Here is an 18180-nt window from a genome sequence, read left to right on the forward strand (position 1 = left end):
TGCATCTCTATGTGATCATCACCTGTGACATGAGAGACTTCCAAGTGGCATTTCAAAATGGAATTGTAAATGTGAAATATGTTAACTCTCTAAAACTTACTGATGGGTGAAAAGAGACATTTAGTGTTACCAGACTTTCATGCTGAAATACCACTTACTATTTTTCTTTCAATACCCTGGTAAAAAAAATGCGGTTCATCCAGTTAAAGTATGTCTTCCATGTATGTTTTAGCACAAGGAAGCCAGACAAATACTCCCATGTACAAACACGAAAATATATATGTATTTTAATTTTCATTTGGTCATATTTTATTTAACAGAATGTCATTCTTCCTCAATAACTAATGATGATTAAAAGTAGTAGCACTCTCCAAAGCAGCCCATTGATCACAGAGAACTGATGATATTTAAATATACAATATAAAGAGTGATGTTTCACAAAGTTGCTTTATATTCAGACTTTAGGCTAGAACACAACAGACCAAAATTAACCATTTCACTAGGTCCAAGAATAAAATTCAAACTGACAACAATTTGTGAAAAGAGAATAATTATTGAAACTTTACAGAGAAAGAACATGATTAATAAACTTGTCCTGGCTTTACAAATCTCAGACCCCCTGAGTCCTAACAATACTAAACTGAGAAACAAACAAATTTTATCCTGAGGATACAAGCATTGTTTATAAATTACTCCTGTAATTTAATTTTGAATTTTGATATGGTGCTATAATATTTTCCATAAGGCTCCAAAGTAGATTGCTGCATGCAAAAAGGACATCATTCTGTAGTTACTGCTATGCAAGTACTACAGATCACAAGAGCCTTAAGGCACAGATTGCCAATCTGCAATTTTAGATGTCACCATGACTAGCTGTTAATCATTATTCTCATAACAGAGCTGTATTAATAGATTATGAAAGTGTTTTTGTATTTGCATAAGTGCAGAATCAACAGAGTTACCATGATTTTTGCACAGCCTTCACTGGGACACGAGTACCTCCATAATATGTTATTGATTAAAAGTTGGGGCAGTAGTTCTTATGTGAACAGTGGCAACTAACAGTCAGGGAAGGTAACATCTTAATCACAAGAGTTGTTTCATCTATACTTATAGCCAGACTCTTTCTTTTTGTATTCCTTTATAATGTGGTTGGCCTTGGTATCATTTGCCATCTCACCCTGTTAACCAGAGATTTATAGAAGGGACATTTAAAATACCAGTCCTCAAGATCTGCTCTGCAGATTGTCAGTGTGTTCGGGTTTTTTTACAGTTTTCTTCAGTTATCAATAGAATAAAGTACACACCGAGACAGGACACTGTTGAACTCAAGAGAATAGGAGAAGGGATGAAAAGCTGGGAATGTTTTGCAGAACATTCCATATTTCACACAGCAATCCATAGGGTGAAAGAGATAGAAAAGCCAATAATTTAAAAGAGCCATTATTCTCAAGTTGAACTGCAAACGGCAAAACAATTTTTCTTAATAGTGTCAAGTAATCTAAATGTGCCCCTCTGAATATATTGATAGCTTTAAAATGACATTTTCTACTATTTAATTCCTTCTACCATTGCAGCATCAAAGATGTACGTGAACCTCAGGGACAACCATACTTAAAGGAAAGTAATTATACACTACGTCCCATCAAGGATACAATGCAACCAAACCCTGGTAGTCTTTAAGTTATCATAATCTTATGTATTACTTGTAACAATCACCAATTTAATAATCTTAGGCATTAAGTGTAATGCTTAAAATTGTCGGTTTCCTTTAAATCATCTCTGCTCAGAGTGACTAATGGCTGCAATTAACACCAGCAGCAGCACTGTTTAAAGACACAGGACACGGATCACCCAGCTACAGCTCGAAGGCTGCATAATTAGCACAAGACACCGAGGTTGGCAGGGGAGATTCCCACACCACTTCCACTCACAGCTTTCCACAGAGTAAGTGCTGATACTGATGTCAGGGCAAGGCAGGCAGTAACTCAAGCAAGGGCTCAATTCTCCCACATAATTTTCTCTGCAGCAGGGTTTTGCAGAATACATCACTCCCTTCTCTTCTTATGGACAGGTAGAGGGGCTCTACCCTTCCAGCTCCTGCATGCTACATGATACAAACATCCTGGGAGCTACTGTGGAAACAGCAGCAGTAGAGGCACTTCAGGTTTAGCATATGCATTAGGTTTAAATATATTAAAACTGAGTTTGTGTGGGAAAGTGAGAAACATGTTATCTCTCCTTCCTGATGACAGATGCGTCATGGGGTTTCTAAGTCCTCTATAATATTACTGAGCAGGTGAAAGCCTCCCTCATAATTAAAATGGTTAACCAGTTCACTCCAAATCCCTAATGTTGCTTCCTCCCAAGCCTGCCACCTTTCCTTACAGCTGTAGGGCTCCTTTCATTCTCTCCTTCCACAACTTCTTCACCCAGGCAGGACACAGCATTTCTCATATTCCTGGGACCCATCTACAGGTGAGGCTTTGTTGTCATGTTCTGACCCTTTAAAGCACCTACCATTTTACATGGCAACTAATTTTCTAAAGACTTGGGAAACTCCATCATGGCCATACACGGTAGACTATGTGAAAAATGGAAACTCTGCTCATAATGTAGGGGGGGACTCAGGCTACTGATTAATTTCTTGGAAGTGTTAATGCAAATTCTATCACATCACTTTTGCCATTCATACAGCTTTCCACTGCAAGCTTGCTTCTTTCTGTTTTGATTTTTTAATTATTGTGTTTTATCATCTTCTATTATCTCTCCCCTTGACGTTTTCTACTCTTAAATTTTTATTAACCAAGGGACCTGATTTGAGATGCCTGCCTTTAGGCACTGCTGTTTGTTGCTGATGATGTGACAGCCTCTTTAAGGAATCACAGCTGCATTTCCATATAAAATAAAATTCCTAATTAACTCCCGCCATTTGTCTACTGCAAATTGACAGATACGTCAATTCTCTGGAAGTGAATTCTCTGCAAGAGGAACCTCTGTCATATCTTTATTTGAGAGGACTTACTGTGAGCCTCTGGTTCAGAGAGAAAAGATCTGGCTGACCACAGTCTCTGCAGACAAAATATTTTGGCCACATTTTAACAAAATGTGTACCATAATGAATTATCAGCATCTTCCTTTGGAGGTCTTTCTATTTCACCTGTGTGCAGTGCTTCCTCCCCCCAGCTTTGGATTCCACACCAATAGCTGATCAATTCAGATTTTGAACTCACTGCAGAAATTTCCTTTTTCTCTATTTTTGAATTCATATCAAGCAAGTGTTAACATGTCTTTTATCAATCAAAGCAGTTTACACACAAAAAAGACCAGAGGAGGACTGACAAAAGAGTGGGAACTTCTCACTCGTTTCAATTTCACCACTGCCCAGCACTGCCAGGTTCACAACTGCCCAGTTGTTATTTTTTAACAAAAAAACTACTTCACAAATTGTGCAATCCAACAGGGGTCAGTGTCATTTTGTGCCAACAGAGACTTATGAAGGAAACAAAGTAAGATCCCAAAAGCTGATAGGAAAAAAATCCTACACAACTGAAAGCTGAAGTGCAGACTGAAGGGAGTGTCCAAGTCAATCTGCTAAATACAGACTTTTCACACAGGGTCATTCAAAGTTACAAGGCAATACAGGACATGGAATTCTATCTACCTGGTTTACACTTTCATTTAAGGTCACCTAAGCATGCCTCTAAACAAAATGTTGAAGTTCCTTGTATAGTTAATGGAAGATAAGTATCTTGGTTTGTCCCTGACAGAATTCATTACGGGGCAAATTTCCTTTTGGGGGAGTCTTTGGATTAGACTACTTTTTTCCCAACAATCAGAAGGGAAGAAAGGCATTTCATTTGAGGGACATACACCCTTTTTGCCATTTTCTCAGCAGAAATGGTTAAATGTACACTCAAATTTAACTCTACAGGAAAGCAGATCACCCCTGGTTTGCAAAGGTCTCATGGTAAAATGTTCTAAAGAAAGTAGACACAAGTGAATCAACAATAAGACCTTCTTACATAACATAGAGACACATTAATTTTTCTCCTGTTAAAATCAGACTGAGTGATCAAAGTGTCATCTTTTCCATATAGAAAAATATCTTCCATTGAGATATGTCTCTAACTCGCTGTGTTCCTGTTTTACTACCTGCGAAATGGGATAACTATTATTTTCTCAGTTTCATAGACTGTTTTGAAGTTTGTGGACAAAAGAACTATTCTCAGCACCAGAAGTATACATTCACAGGCCACAAAATACCCTTCTTTAGAGGGACCTGATCCAGCTAGCCATGTGATTAAGTGTTTTTTTTCAGTACAATCCTTTGAGACTTTTGCTGTTGTCTTTCACATTGATATTTATCTTCCAAATTTTTCTTGGAACCCAGCAACTGCTAATAGCTCAGCAGGACATTCCCCAGATGCAATTAAAGATTAAAAAATCCAAATTCCCCTTAAAATCCCATTTTAATATTCCAAATAAAATCCTGAAGCCTGATTGATTTTGGGTTTTTCTCTCTTGCATGCTCTTTCAAACATGACTTTATCAAAAAACTTGACAAATACATACATCAATAATCATAACAGAAACAATATAATAACAGGGATATGATCAAAGCTTATTGCAAAGTGTTTTCCAAGTAATGCTAAATGGTAGTTCTTATGATGCTTGACAAATTTTAATTTCCCGAACGGAACAGGAAAATAACAAACGCCATGAACAAAATATTGTAAGGTTACAATTTTGTCAGGTAATGTGCTTAAGCTTGGCTGTGTCTGTGATTAAATAATACAAAGAGCATTCCATGCAAGGTACTGAGCTAAAACATTTGAGAGCAACATTAAAGTGAATTTGCTCCTCCACATATCAGTGGCCTCTTGAGGTCCCTTTTATTCCTCTTTCCTTTAATTCTGTTTTCAGTTTGTGACTAGGCATAGCATGTTTGTAGAGTGCAAAACATCTTCTTAAATATGCTATACAGTAAATTTACATTTCTGTAAAGACATCTCAAACTATTTTACAACTAATAACTATTGGGAGGGAGTCTGTGTATTTGTTGGAGCTTAGTGGGTCTGATTACCTGTCGCTATAAAACCAAGAGTCTATTGACATCTCTGATTACAAGGAGGTTTTGGTCATGGAAGTTTCCACAACTTTTGAAATATTTTTAAGCATTTGTGTCTTGGAAAAGTCATCATGTAATGGGATGTTTTTAGATCTTATCAAAGGCCCAAAACTATCAATTTTTAAACATTTTTTATAAATTTTCTTTTTTTTATGTAGTTGGACAGGTATATCCAGTTTCTCCACTAAGTTCCTTATATTGCAGGATATTTTTATATGCATATCAGCATGCATAATTACAACAAGGTTTTATTCTACCCAATACACAAGAAAGGTAAGAAATTAAGAGGAGTTCCTCCCAAGCATGTGCATTCTGTTTTTAGCACTTCAATTCTGCTATAAAAATTAGACAGCAATTCCTATGATAATAAAGATTGGAAAAAGTTTTCAGTCCAAATTCATCTAATAAAAATTGAACTACCTATAAAGATTTTCTATAAGAAAGATGGAACCCTTTATGTACTCTGATATGTAAAAGAGAAATGCCTTCAAAGAATAGTGAGAGCAGGTAAAGTATATTTATTTCTCTTACCCATTTCCATATTCTTTTTCAATGTCACAACTGCAATTACCACTGTCAGAACTTGATTCAGTGAAATAAAAGCTGCAGCCAAGAAGATCTGTAGCACAACTCTTCAAGAGAGAGGATCTTATTGAAAAAGCAATTTTGTTCTTGCTGAAAGATGAGGTCCAAGTTACACAAAATTATAATATATCCTACTTTCACTTTCTGGAAAAAATGTATTCATACTCATTACCTTAAAATTCAAACATCAAAAAATCAGACACCAGAAAATATTACATAAATTACAGTTAAGTGCACAAATAAAGGATTTTCAAACAAAAATTTATAAGCTTCAAAACAAATTTTAAGCTTCATACAGTGGAACAGATTTGCATTTTGTGATTAGACAGGTGGTGCACTCTGAAATCAGCATTCTGCTGTCTTACAATGGTCTGCCCCACTATATAAAAGGATCCATGAAGATTTTGATCACCACTGCGTCACAGCTTGTATAAATGTGGAATACTGACTAAATCCTGAAGCCCTTATAAGGAGAAAATTTCTACTGATGCTTTAGTTTTATCTGCTAAGAATTTTTAAATCATAACCATGGTAATATACTAGTCTACTAACCAGAAGTGTGGAAATATATAACATACATTCAAAAATGGCACTTATGCGAATACTGGAGACACATCTCACTTATACAGCATGATTTTACAAGGAATGTGAAAATAAAACTGAATAAAATTGTATATAAGAACTGATCATTTTTTCAAGTCTCTCAAACTGAAGAAGTAGTATTAGGACATTCTACTACTTACAACTTGTCTGGTAAGAAGTTCAGGCTCATTATCTTTGCTCTTTGCATTTCCTAACACATACCATGAAAACAGAATTAGGAAAGCAGAAAGGCAATGAGTTGTTCAGACAAGTTCCTGCAAGTTGATGGCATATTAGGGCATACACTATTTATCAGTGTTGCTAATGACCTGTAAAGTAGAAAATCTTTATCTGCGTGTTGTCTGGGCTAATCAAGGTGATGCTGGAAGAGTCAGGGTCGTCTCAGTCCTGAGAAATGTTGAAGCTGCCACCACAGGAGTTACAGCTAAACTTGAGACAACAGACTTTCAAATTTTCACTCTCTGCTCTTAACCCGTCTCAGCCTACCAAATCTTACAGCTGTAATCATCCTGGATGAGAAGAGGTGACCTACAACCAGTAACTTGGAAACTTCACCGATCACTGGAGTGAGGGAAGAAATGTTTTGAATTCTAGCACTCGTGAGGCAGGTTGCCGTGAACTGTCACTTCCAGTGTGGTCAGTGTTTTCTTAACTAATCCCTGCACTGCCTGAACATGCTCTTAAAATACCTCTAATTATTCAGATGTCTTGCTGGGCACCCTGTGTGTCCTCCCACTCTGACTGTCGATTTAAATCCTAATAAGAAATTACATTCTCGCCTCAGCACACCACAGGCTGCGCACACATCAGCCAGCACACAGAGATGGCACAGGCCCATGTTGCAGCTGATCCATCCAATCCCTAGTGAAACCTGTTACCCTTTTGAGGTAAAATGTATTTCTTTATTATGGCACATGTTCAGTAGTGTATATACAATTACACTACAACCAAAACAAAGGTGTCCTAAACTATAGGCTGAGATGCTTGACTAAAACTTAATCCTATTCATCTTTGCTTGGAATGGGATGCTGATCTATGGAAAGTTTTACTATATTAATAATAACAGTGTCTCAATATACAATCTATAATATATCTAAGTACATTGAATAGGTATGATTTCTTGTATAAACCTTCAATGAAATATACTTATCTAACAATGTCACCTTGTATGCTTGTCAGAGATTGGTAAAAATATATATATATATATATATGTATCCAGTCTCCCAGTGCACAGGATTCAGTGACTAACCTCTGCTGCCAGGCTTTACTTTCAGATACTGGTTATTCCACTGTAGTTAGAGGACTAATGTCTCACTCCAAGGGAGAACAGAGTTCTGGAAAAATTCTTGATGTGCACCTAAAATGCAAGAGAAGTAGCTCCAATATGTCCCACATTACAGATTATGGTACCAAGCCAGGTTACTTGTGTAAATGAAAAGTTAGGGAAGAAACCTCAGAGAACCATACAGCTAAATGACAAAGCTATCCAAGAGCTGGTTCCAGTTCACCTGTGATCTTTCTCACAATGCACATTGTTTATGCTAATTAGCAATCAGTATTATTTGAGAAACCAATTCCCACAGTTAGAAAACATTGCATTGATTACATCATCTCCCAAGTACTTATATTCCATCATTATCTTAGCACACTATGTGATCATTGCAGAAAAAAATCCAGTAGTCAACATACTAGTTGGCTTCCCATGGGAAGGACAACACTTAATTTGCTTTGACATTTTTCTTTGTTCAGTATGTTTCTCTCTGTGTATGTGTATGTGTGTGTGTGCATGTGAGAACACACACATTTTCTTCTCTTTTTAATGGTGTACTTCACTGACATATTTAATAGTCACTCATTTCCATAGCACTTGTTTACCATAATTTACAAAGTAAAATTGGAGGATTATATTGTATTTACAAACAAGTTGGCACTTACAGAATAAATTATTGATTAGTTTTCTTTTTTATTTAATTTTGTTTTTTTCTCCACTTCTTTTTCACCAAAGGGCTTCCAGAATTCAGGCAGAATAGTAACACCTGCTGCCAATATGCTACATTAACATGAGTAAATAGGATTCCAGTTGTTACACTCTTTCCCAGTGATTTGCTTGCTGCTGAGAGGCAGTGCCTTCCACCTCAGTTCATGTCCAATGCTCAAAAACTGTTAGTCAAGTGAAAGCAAAGGCTGCATGTTTTCTTCCTCATTCTTATCCATGCGTTTCAGCACCCCAGGATCCACAACTGACTGAGACCTGCAGAGGGACAACATGTTTATTTGACATTTCTAGATCAAGACAAATGAGGGTAAACCTCAGCTTTCTTCAGTTTATTTTAATTTCTGTCAGGGTTTAAAAGTAAGGGTACAGCATTACCCAAGCATCTGATCATTGCAAATCATCAAGAAATACCCTCATGGAGGGATAACAGGGCTTTAAAGGGTTCACTGCTGATCCGTAAACATGGGAGCAAAAGGTGGAATAAAGTGGATGCTCTCTTCAGTGAAATTGTGAAGCAGGGAGTATCCTCCACACAAGCACAAACTAAGCTGTCCTCTGTAGTGACTTAAGCACTGACTGTCTCTCCAGAGGGTTATATAGCAATGGGCTGGCAAAGAAGGTACAGTTCAGCCACCCAGCTGGCTTACCACACACTGCAATTAGAAGGATGTGTTAGCTGGAAGCACAAGTTGCTCCTTTTCTGAATAGCATCTTAATTCAACAGTGAGAGATCCTAAGTCAAACCTAGGAATAGTGCCATGGTTAGCAGGATTTCTGAAGCAGTAGACAAATGTATTCAAACTCCCTTTTCAGCTCAACTGAACAGGGCAGGGGAAATTCAGTGATGATTGTAAAATTTCTCCAGATTCTCTGATTCAGCCCAGAAGCATAACATGATACCACTGCCCTGCAACAGTCATATGTGACAGACAAAGAGGAAAACTGAGTCTCCAGGAAAATCAAAAAAAAGCCTGAAATGTTAAGATGGGGTCTCACATCAGCCATGGCTCAACTCATCCAAAAGCAGTTATTTCTGGGGTACAGTAAGTGCAGCCCTGGTTAGATGTTTCCTTTAGTGAGAAAAATCTCACGCAGGAAATGCCTACTTCTCTTTCCTTCTGTAAAGGTGATTTGATATGACTAAAGAGCATTTGTACATCTCTACAATGCAGGCATTTATTTTTGATCATTGGAAGCACACTGTGCTTGCAGCATTGATACAGATTTGCCCATTTAGAGGTCTACAGTGCAGAGAAAAACCTTTACAAATTCTAACCTTTCCTAAGATAAGCATATGGAGTCAATTCCCCCTCTTATAAGCTGGCATCCTTCAGTGAAACCAATGAATGAAGCTGATGAGGTCCTTCTCAAAATAATCTAAAGAAAACTTACAAAAACACAAGAAAAAAACCATCTGATTTAAAGACTAGGTGAAAACTTTGGACATAAGGATATTTTCTAATAATATTTATCCCATTCTCATATTAATACTAAAATGAAGAAAATTAGCTTTAAAAATATGATCAGTCTCTTGTGATAAGCATAATTTAAACTTTTTAAATTAAGAGTGTACAATAATACTTATCCTGAACACTAGTCAGTTCCTCAGGCAGAAAACTAAACCAGAGGATTAAAAATGCTTTTTAAAAATCTTCACAAGGTACCGTGCCAGTGCAAAGCTGATAGAAAATTTGCTGGTGGGAAGCTGCACTCATGGAAAATCCAGTTCATCATGATAGAAATTGCTGTGGAAGCAAATTAACTTCAAAGGTTTTCCAACTGGATGTAAGTGCTAAAACTGAGCCGTTTCCTTAGCTGCCAATGACTGAGCAGACAGGGTTTCCAGTTCTCATCTGGGGAAAACTGAAGGGGAGCTGGAATTGCTGCAAACCTGGCCCCCAGTTCCCAGTGAGGAAGCTTTGGTCAAAAATTCCCAGGGCCTTCAAAACCCCCAATGCCAAGGCAGGTGTGAAAATCAAACTGCCCAAATCTTGATCTATAGTTTGTGATCTCAGATGCCCAAATGCCTTAAATAAGAAGGAGAAATAGTTTAACCTCAGTTTTAAAGAGAAATTTACTGTCATGCTTCATCCCATTCAGCAGAAATTCACAAATTAAGGTATGTGAAAGGAAAAACATTTGTTTAAGTCTCTAGCTCCTTTTCTTCTGCCTCCAACTCCCAGATAAATTTACAGACATTACTGAATGCATTCTGAGAAAACACAGTGGGACAGAGTTATACCACGAAGCCCCATTGCAGAGGTGAGGAACAAAACCACAGCTCCTCTGCAAAGTTTCTCAACACAGGCACCTGTCCTGCTGGGTAGGTGAGAGGGGGATGCAGGAATGTCAGTGGGGGCAAAAAGAAACGGGGGGGTAAGAAAGGAATGAATTCTCAGTAGCAGTTTGGTTTTAAAAATATTCTTTCAGGAAGTAGTCTGCTTTTAAAAGGGCAAGCCAAGTTAAATAAGATATTGTTGGAGAGCTGCTAGATGCTTGTGAAATTTTTTCTAAGCTAAGCACTTTTTATCGCCTTAGTCATGGGGTTTTATATGTTAAAAATCTTATGCAGAAACATATCATAAAGACTGTGGGTTGAAACTGAGAGAAACAACCCATCAGTTGCTGAATACAGGTTAAATTTAATTTTTAATAAAATAGAGTTTATCTGTTTTATCATAACTTTTTGTGTTTTAACAGAGTCTGTGCACTTAGTACATTGAAGTCTTGGGACTTTCTGTCAGTCTTAGTACTAGCACAGTAAGTCTACTTAGTATTTTTTATGTCCAGCAGCAAGGAGCAAGGATTCCAGCAGATGCTGGAGGCATGCTGAGAAGGAATGCATTGAAGGTGAAGAAATTTTAGTATAATATTATATAGGTACAGATTTCAACATGTTTATTTTCTGCACTAGGTCTCCTACCCAGTTAGTTCACCCAGACTGAAAGAATATCAATTTGAAGCTTACACTGAAATGTAATACTCTATGAAAAGAGTTTTCAAGAACAAGTTAAATTAGAATAAAAATTATTTGAGAAAAAATCATGAATCTGGTCAACTCACTGTTTTTCCACTAAATAATGTGCTTGCCCAGGACAATCTGGAAAACTCTGCTCCAAGCAGGCTGCTCCTGCTTGTCACAGGACTTCTCATATTTTATTTTGTTGCACTCTTGGATTAAGTTATTTACTCTCACAACATCATTTTACAGCAGAAAGACTTCTGCATTTCAGGTCATTAATTCCATCCTTGTGTCTAAGACAGCTTCTCTATTGTCTCATAATTCTTGTATTATATGCAAATCATACATAAGTGCATTGCTCACCTTTCCCCTCCCCTGGCTCTTTTTCTCTGTCCCATTTTCTCCATTAATTGTGTTAGTTACACAATTCTAGCTTCATATATCTGGGCACTGGGGATTTTGGAGGCTCTGGGAATTTATGGCCAAAGCTCCCTCACTGGGAATTTGAGACCAGGTTTGTAGCCATTCCCACAGCCCTGATATATAGTTTCAGAACCCTTTTTAACTTCTTATCCTAGCTCATTCCTATCCAGTTTCTTGCTATTTCCCACTTTCAATAAAGTGGAAGTTTTTTCAACACAAAATCCTTATTTCATTGTTTTTTTTTTCCTTTTTTATTTCCTATAGCAATCTTATGTTTTCTCCTCTGTTTCCACAAAAATATTTCCCTTTTAAACCACACTGCCTTCTCAGTCTAGGCAATCTTTTCCAGCCAAAATCATCTTCCTGGCTGAGAAATCTGAAAATATTTTATGCTGTTTGATCTGTTTCCAGAGTTTACCTTCCGCATCACATGCTGTCTCCTGAAACTGGATTCTCAGCCTAGCACATCCTAACTTAGTTTTAATGACTTTATATATTGGTTTCTGCCTTGTTTGTTCTTTTCTGATCCATTGCTAGGCCTGTCTCTTATAAGATGCACTCTGACTTTTGCTGCCCTTTCTGCTGCCCTTTCTTCTACCTTTTCTATCACAGTTGTAATCTTTACCCTTTTCTCTCCTACTGCCCTGGCAAACTTGGATCAGGTTCACCCCTTCTAAGCTAATGACCTCACTACTTCCATTGCTACTGGAGAAGTAACTAAGCTTTTCCTATATTTTGAATGGTAAAATGCAGCAAGCAATTACACTATAACTTCTCAAAAAGAAGACTATCAGAATGCCAGAATGTTTACCAGACTTGAATATAACAATTGGCACTGATTTTGGTCCTGGTTCTCCTCATATTTTCTCAGGCATGCAGTCACTGTGATTGATGGCTCAGATGCCATAAATATCCTGGCACCTACCTACCTACTGGTGGATACCAGGCAGGGGGCTATGACATAGAGGAAGGTTTAGAGCTAACATCGCTACCCAGAAAGATAATTGGCCCAAATTTACCCTCTGCATGGAGGCTCACTCCAGCTAGCACTGTTTCTCTAATAAGTACTGTAGGCTGAGGTGAGATAGCAGCTTATTCTAAAGACAGTGCTGTGTACACCACCTATATGGCACCACAGAAATAATCAGCTGCACTGAGTTCACAACTCACATGTGTAATAATCACAGCATGATCTCTCATCAACACTGATCTTTTTAAGAAAGGGTAAAAAAAAAAAAAACTCTCTTCCTATATAATAGACTGAACTACATGCAGCTTCATAAAGGAGGAAGAAGGCAAATGTTAATCTTATGGCAATAATAGAAGACAACAATGCCTTTAACTCACCTTTTCATGGATTTGGGAGAGAGGTCCTTTTCTATATCTTTTGCTGGAGTGTTGTAGGAGTCCGCATTGCATTCACTGTCATCATCGTATTCATGGTCAAGCAGTGTTCTTGCCCACGTCCCCATGTCATAGGGGGGCAACATTCCTCCAAACTCTGAAGGCAGGATCTCAGGGTGTATGAGCTGATGCAGGCTGTTGAGGTTGTTACCATGTAGGAATATCTGTATGTACACATGCAGGTAAAAACATTTGGTATCACCAAAAAACATCAAAGCCCAAATGACATCATCATTATTAGGAGGATATTGTACAATTTAAACATTCCAGTTGTGTTGGGCTAACAGAGGAAGGCACACATCACCTTTGCCTTAAACATGGTCATACTATGTTCATAAATCTCCAAAGTGATTAAAGCATAAATAACTTAAAATATGTGCAAGGAAAGGGACATAGGGAGGGTAAGAACTGGTGTCTGGTCACTAGATGGACAGAATATTAGACAGACAAACTGCCTTGTTAATCTGTTGTCAATTGCTCTCCCTAATTCTGTGAATTAAGTGAAAAAATTAAGATTATAACCAATAAATAAAATTAATATTCACCATATACAACAAGGAATATATATTGACTTTCAGCATACAGCCATGAGTTCTATAAATAAGATAAATTATGCAGTGTAATGATAACAGTGCTGGAAATATTTTCTTCCTTAATCTAGTCATACCAGTAACTGCCATTTATACCTGACAATACATGAAGTAAGTAATAACAGTAAAATAATCCCTGTGACAACACCGAGGGAATATCAGATGGACTATTTGATTTTTTCCATCAATGTTTTGGTAGACTGATATTCATATATAATTTATATGTATATATCTGTATATTAGTATGGCATGATACAAATACTTGTATTTATGTTTATGTTTAACTTTAGTGTTTCCCCTCAGAGATCATTCATGTTCCACTTCACCTTGCAGGGGCTCCTCTGGGCAGCTATACCCTTAGTATGATTTATAAGAGTTTAATTCAAAAGGCAGAAAGACAAAGACCAAATATATGCTTGTCTTTTATTGCTTACTTCAGACCACCTTCCAGTCAGCTGTAGACCCAGGAAAGTTAGTATGACTGTGCAAAACCAGTGATTTTCTTCCATTTCAGAAAATAATTTATCCTTTTGAAAGAACATTTATTAATGGCAAAAGTTATTTGCTTCATAGTGCCTTTACAGCTAAGTGTTTCACTTCTTAGCAGTTGTTTTTATATATGCCTAGTACTGCTTTTATCTGAATAAAACTATCACTTGCAAATCTACATGACAAATTAAATAAATACATAATAATTCAGGATAAAACCGATGGATAAACAATAAGCCTGACCAAAAAAAAAAAAACCTGAAGATAATTATCTTGGGTTTGAGGAGTTTTTTTCCCAATCATTTTTTCTGCATCTAATATTTTTTTTTAAAGCTGATTTTAAATTTTATGTGCTGCTCATAACTTTCACATTTTGACACTAAGTTTATAATGGTAAATCAATATTTAACCACCTGACTACTTTTTATAGGCATTTGGTATTGACAAAAAACAGTTGTAAAAAGTCAGCATTTCTGAAAATATAAGCCATTGATTCAGGTGTCTAAATAAAAATTTAGATGCTAACTGATAAGCCTCCATGTTCAAATGCCTTGTCACTTTTTTTTAATGCTGTAACCCTCCCATGAGCTGCACTTTACTCCCTAGTTATGCATATGCAGCACTTGAGTTCAAAAGGCCTCAGACATATCTGGCACTACAATGTTCTTTGAGGAAACTGCAGTCAACAGAGTGCAACTGAATCCTGCAAAATGGGGCTTCGTTTGCATATTTATAACAGATATTACATAAAAGGATTTGTGATCTATAGTTCAAAATCTGTAAATACCAGAGGCCTCTCAAGCATAATCTGTCAGTAAAAAATAGTTCAACACCAAGGATGATTGTGGCCCTGCAGAGTGTTTGAGGAGAAAAAATACAGAGCTGCTAAGGGAGCTGATTCCATTAAAAAAAAAATCACCATGTTCTTTGTAGTGCCATTGTACATGATGTTGATTGTGTTTTCCTGGATGACAAATTTCCTGTTACAGAAATAATATCATTCTATACGCTATCACCACCAAGCTCTAATTTAATTGCACTGATGCAAATGGTACAAATTCAGCAACATCTCAGAGTCTGCTCATGCTTATGCACAGATGCATGCACACAAATTCCCTTTTATTGGTTTTCATTCAACTTAGTATTTGCAAACTAATATTACTAGATGCCAGCTGGGTATTTTATCTCATGCTAATGTCAAGGAAAGCACACTAGGAAAGGACTTTGTAGCCACTAACTCTGTTTTTAAAAGAAAGACACAAATAATTTTAGCAGAAATTAAATAGAACTGAATTGAATACAATCTTAATAGAAACTGTAATGTTGGCAGTATTTTTTTATATAACTCCCAGAAGCAAGCATACACTTACATTTTAAAATTCATTTAAGTGCACTGCTTGACTGTGTCCTTTAAGGATAACATTGTATAAGTTTTTAAAACAGTTGAAGGTACCCTTTGCAACAGAGATATATTTTAACATTTTCCACCAACAGCAAGCTTATATCTCATGTTAATCTACGTTATTAGAGTATGATGCATCTGCTGATGACAACTGCCAGGAAATGGACAATTAAAAAGAATACCCTTTTTCGTGTTTTCTCCTTTAGGAAGGGCCGGATAACTGTGTAGAGGGCATGGATATACCACGGCTGATTGACGAAATGTATTCCTCCAAACCGAGCTGGAAAGCTGTCCTGTGTGTTACAAAACAAATACATACCAATTTATGTAAGAATTTAAACCAATTCTTAACATATGCAGCACATGCATCTAATCATCCAATACATTTTTCTTCCCAAATGCCTTCATCTTAATAATAAACCTTTAACAAGAAGAAAGATTATTCAAAACTGCATCCTGTCAGTTGAGTTCCAACCTTCTACACCAAGGAGCAACACACCTTGGACAGAGTAATTTTGGAGGAAGTGTGCTGAGATAGCTTTGCTATTCAAATAAAGACACAGCATTTCTAACCTCCAGAAATGCTTGAAATATTTATGATTTTCCCATAATCCATCTGTGCAATATATTTTTCTCTTTTCCACTTCTATGGACTTTATTCATTTTTAATAGTAACAATCTCAACTCTTCCAATGTCATTGAAGAGCACTAAAAATGTCCCTCGTCTTCACCTTAAAAAGAAAGTAGAAATCTAAACTACTATTCAAAATGTCTCCAATATTATCCATATTTCATAAAACTGAGATTGCATTAAACATTATGCACAAACTGTTATGCAATATCCATGAAATTCTTGTCACATAGTCAGAGCCTTCTGGGAACTTAAATGTGAGGATAGCATATCTGTATTGAAGCAATGGCTTTATTTTTTCACTTGCTGAAAATCACAAAGGGCAGATAACTCACTAGGAGAAGATTCTGATATGCATTTTCAATTTCTAAGTCAAGAGAATATGCCAGAGGGTTTGGCAGTTTCAGCAGGCCACTCTGTCCTGGAATACAATTTTCAAATTCCTTGTGTTGTCCTCATTTTGTCTCTGCCTGGTTGATGCTATGCACAAACAATGCAATAAGCCAGCTCCTATGTTTCCTAGAGTTGCACCACTGAGGAAGGAAGAAAGAGGTGTAAACAGGTGCAGCTGATGCATGTCCCCTTCTGTTTTCCTGGCTTATGTCAGAACCTTCTCATTGAGAAACCTCCTCCTAGTTATACAGACTTCCTAAATTAATGGCTTTCATTTGAAGCTTAATTCAACAGGTGACACAGAATAGGCAGCCATGGCAGTCACTTAGATCACAACCAGGTTCCTCACAGCAGCAGCAGCTCCCATTTGACCATACAGGTAACAAACAAGGACAACCTTTCCAGCTACTGCCTCTGCTTCCTCCTTTGTGGGTGCAATAAGGGCAACTTCAGGTCTGTGCCACTAGGATCAAAGGCTCAAAAGTAGGCAATCAAATGGCCTGACATGCTGCTTTGTGCTAACAGACCTATTTTGCCTCCTCTGGAGACAAGAGAGGAGGACCTGTGTAAGCACCCAGTAGCCTCGATGTAATCTGCAATGCACCACTTGAAGCATAGGGTCATACAGCACGCACCAAAAAAATGGCCGAGAAAAGAATTGTAAACTATTCCAGCCAATCAAGAACTGTCACAAAAGGAAAGCAGAAACTGCAGGAAGGAAATGTTTCATTAAGTGTTTCCAGATAGGAATAAACTTTGAAAAAGTACAACTGTCTGCATATCCATAGAACCTCTTTAGTGCTGAGAATGTGTTTAGACCTGTGGGAATAACAAAGTACAAATCACTTACTCCTCTCAAAGAATCCATTCACATCCTGTCAAGCACGCCTAACCCAGGGGTTCTTTACAGCAAGGTACTTCTTGCCTTCAAATTGTAACAGCTTGCTGGATTTTCCATCAAGGAGGCAGCACCTTGACAATAATTTACAGGGAGGATGACACCCACAACACACACTATTCACATCTGGCTGGCCAGAGCACAAGTCAATACAATCAGTGGTCTGTTTTGCAGCTTTTCTCCAGAAACTTTTGATTAACAGCAGCTTTGAAAGAAAACAATCCTATCAAAAGATTGCTGCAGAAGCCTCATTCTGCTAAATGCACAATTCCTGTCAGCACTAACTAAACATCAAACAGGATGGTTGATAATTTGACACATATATCACCGTGCTCAGTATTGTAAATCCCCAAACACCATTCTGAGGACACAGCTACGATGTACAAAAAAGGTAGTAAATTATGTTTGTATCATAGTGATCCAACAAATCCATTTGGGAAGGATAAATCATTGGATGACACCTTAACCTTTAGTTACAGGAGATACAATTAATCTACAGAAGGTTGTGTTTATTTGCATTATCACGGCTGGTTCTCCAGCAAAGAAATCAGGGGCTCCATGCTGCATACCATGCACAAAAGAGCACATACTTAAAGCTGCAGAAATCTCAGCAGAGCTGAGAGTCACACAGAAACTGAGGACAATTTGTGAATAAGAAGATCTCAATAGACAC

General features: G+C 37.3%; 1 protein-coding gene across 1 annotated transcript in view; it reads right to left on the reverse strand.

Moving 5' to 3' along the window:
* Positions 1-261: 261 nt before the first annotated feature.
* CLVS2 (clavesin 2) overlaps positions 262-18180 on the reverse strand; it is a 56646-nt gene continuing 38727 nt past the window's right edge. Inside the window, exons 3-5 of the mRNA XM_021547125.3 lie at positions 15768-15878; positions 13048-13268; positions 262-8570 (exon numbers count right to left, since the gene is read on the reverse strand). Coding sequence (XP_021402800.1) covers positions 8483-8570; positions 13048-13268; positions 15768-15878 — 420 coding nt within the window. The 3' untranslated portion in view covers positions 262-8482. The remainder of the gene's footprint in view (positions 8571-13047; positions 13269-15767; positions 15879-18180) is intronic.

Source organism: Lonchura striata, chromosome 3, assembly GCF_046129695.1.
Source record: "Lonchura striata isolate bLonStr1 chromosome 3, bLonStr1.mat, whole genome shotgun sequence".
Classification (NCBI taxonomy): Eukaryota; Metazoa; Chordata; class Aves; order Passeriformes; family Estrildidae; genus Lonchura; species Lonchura striata.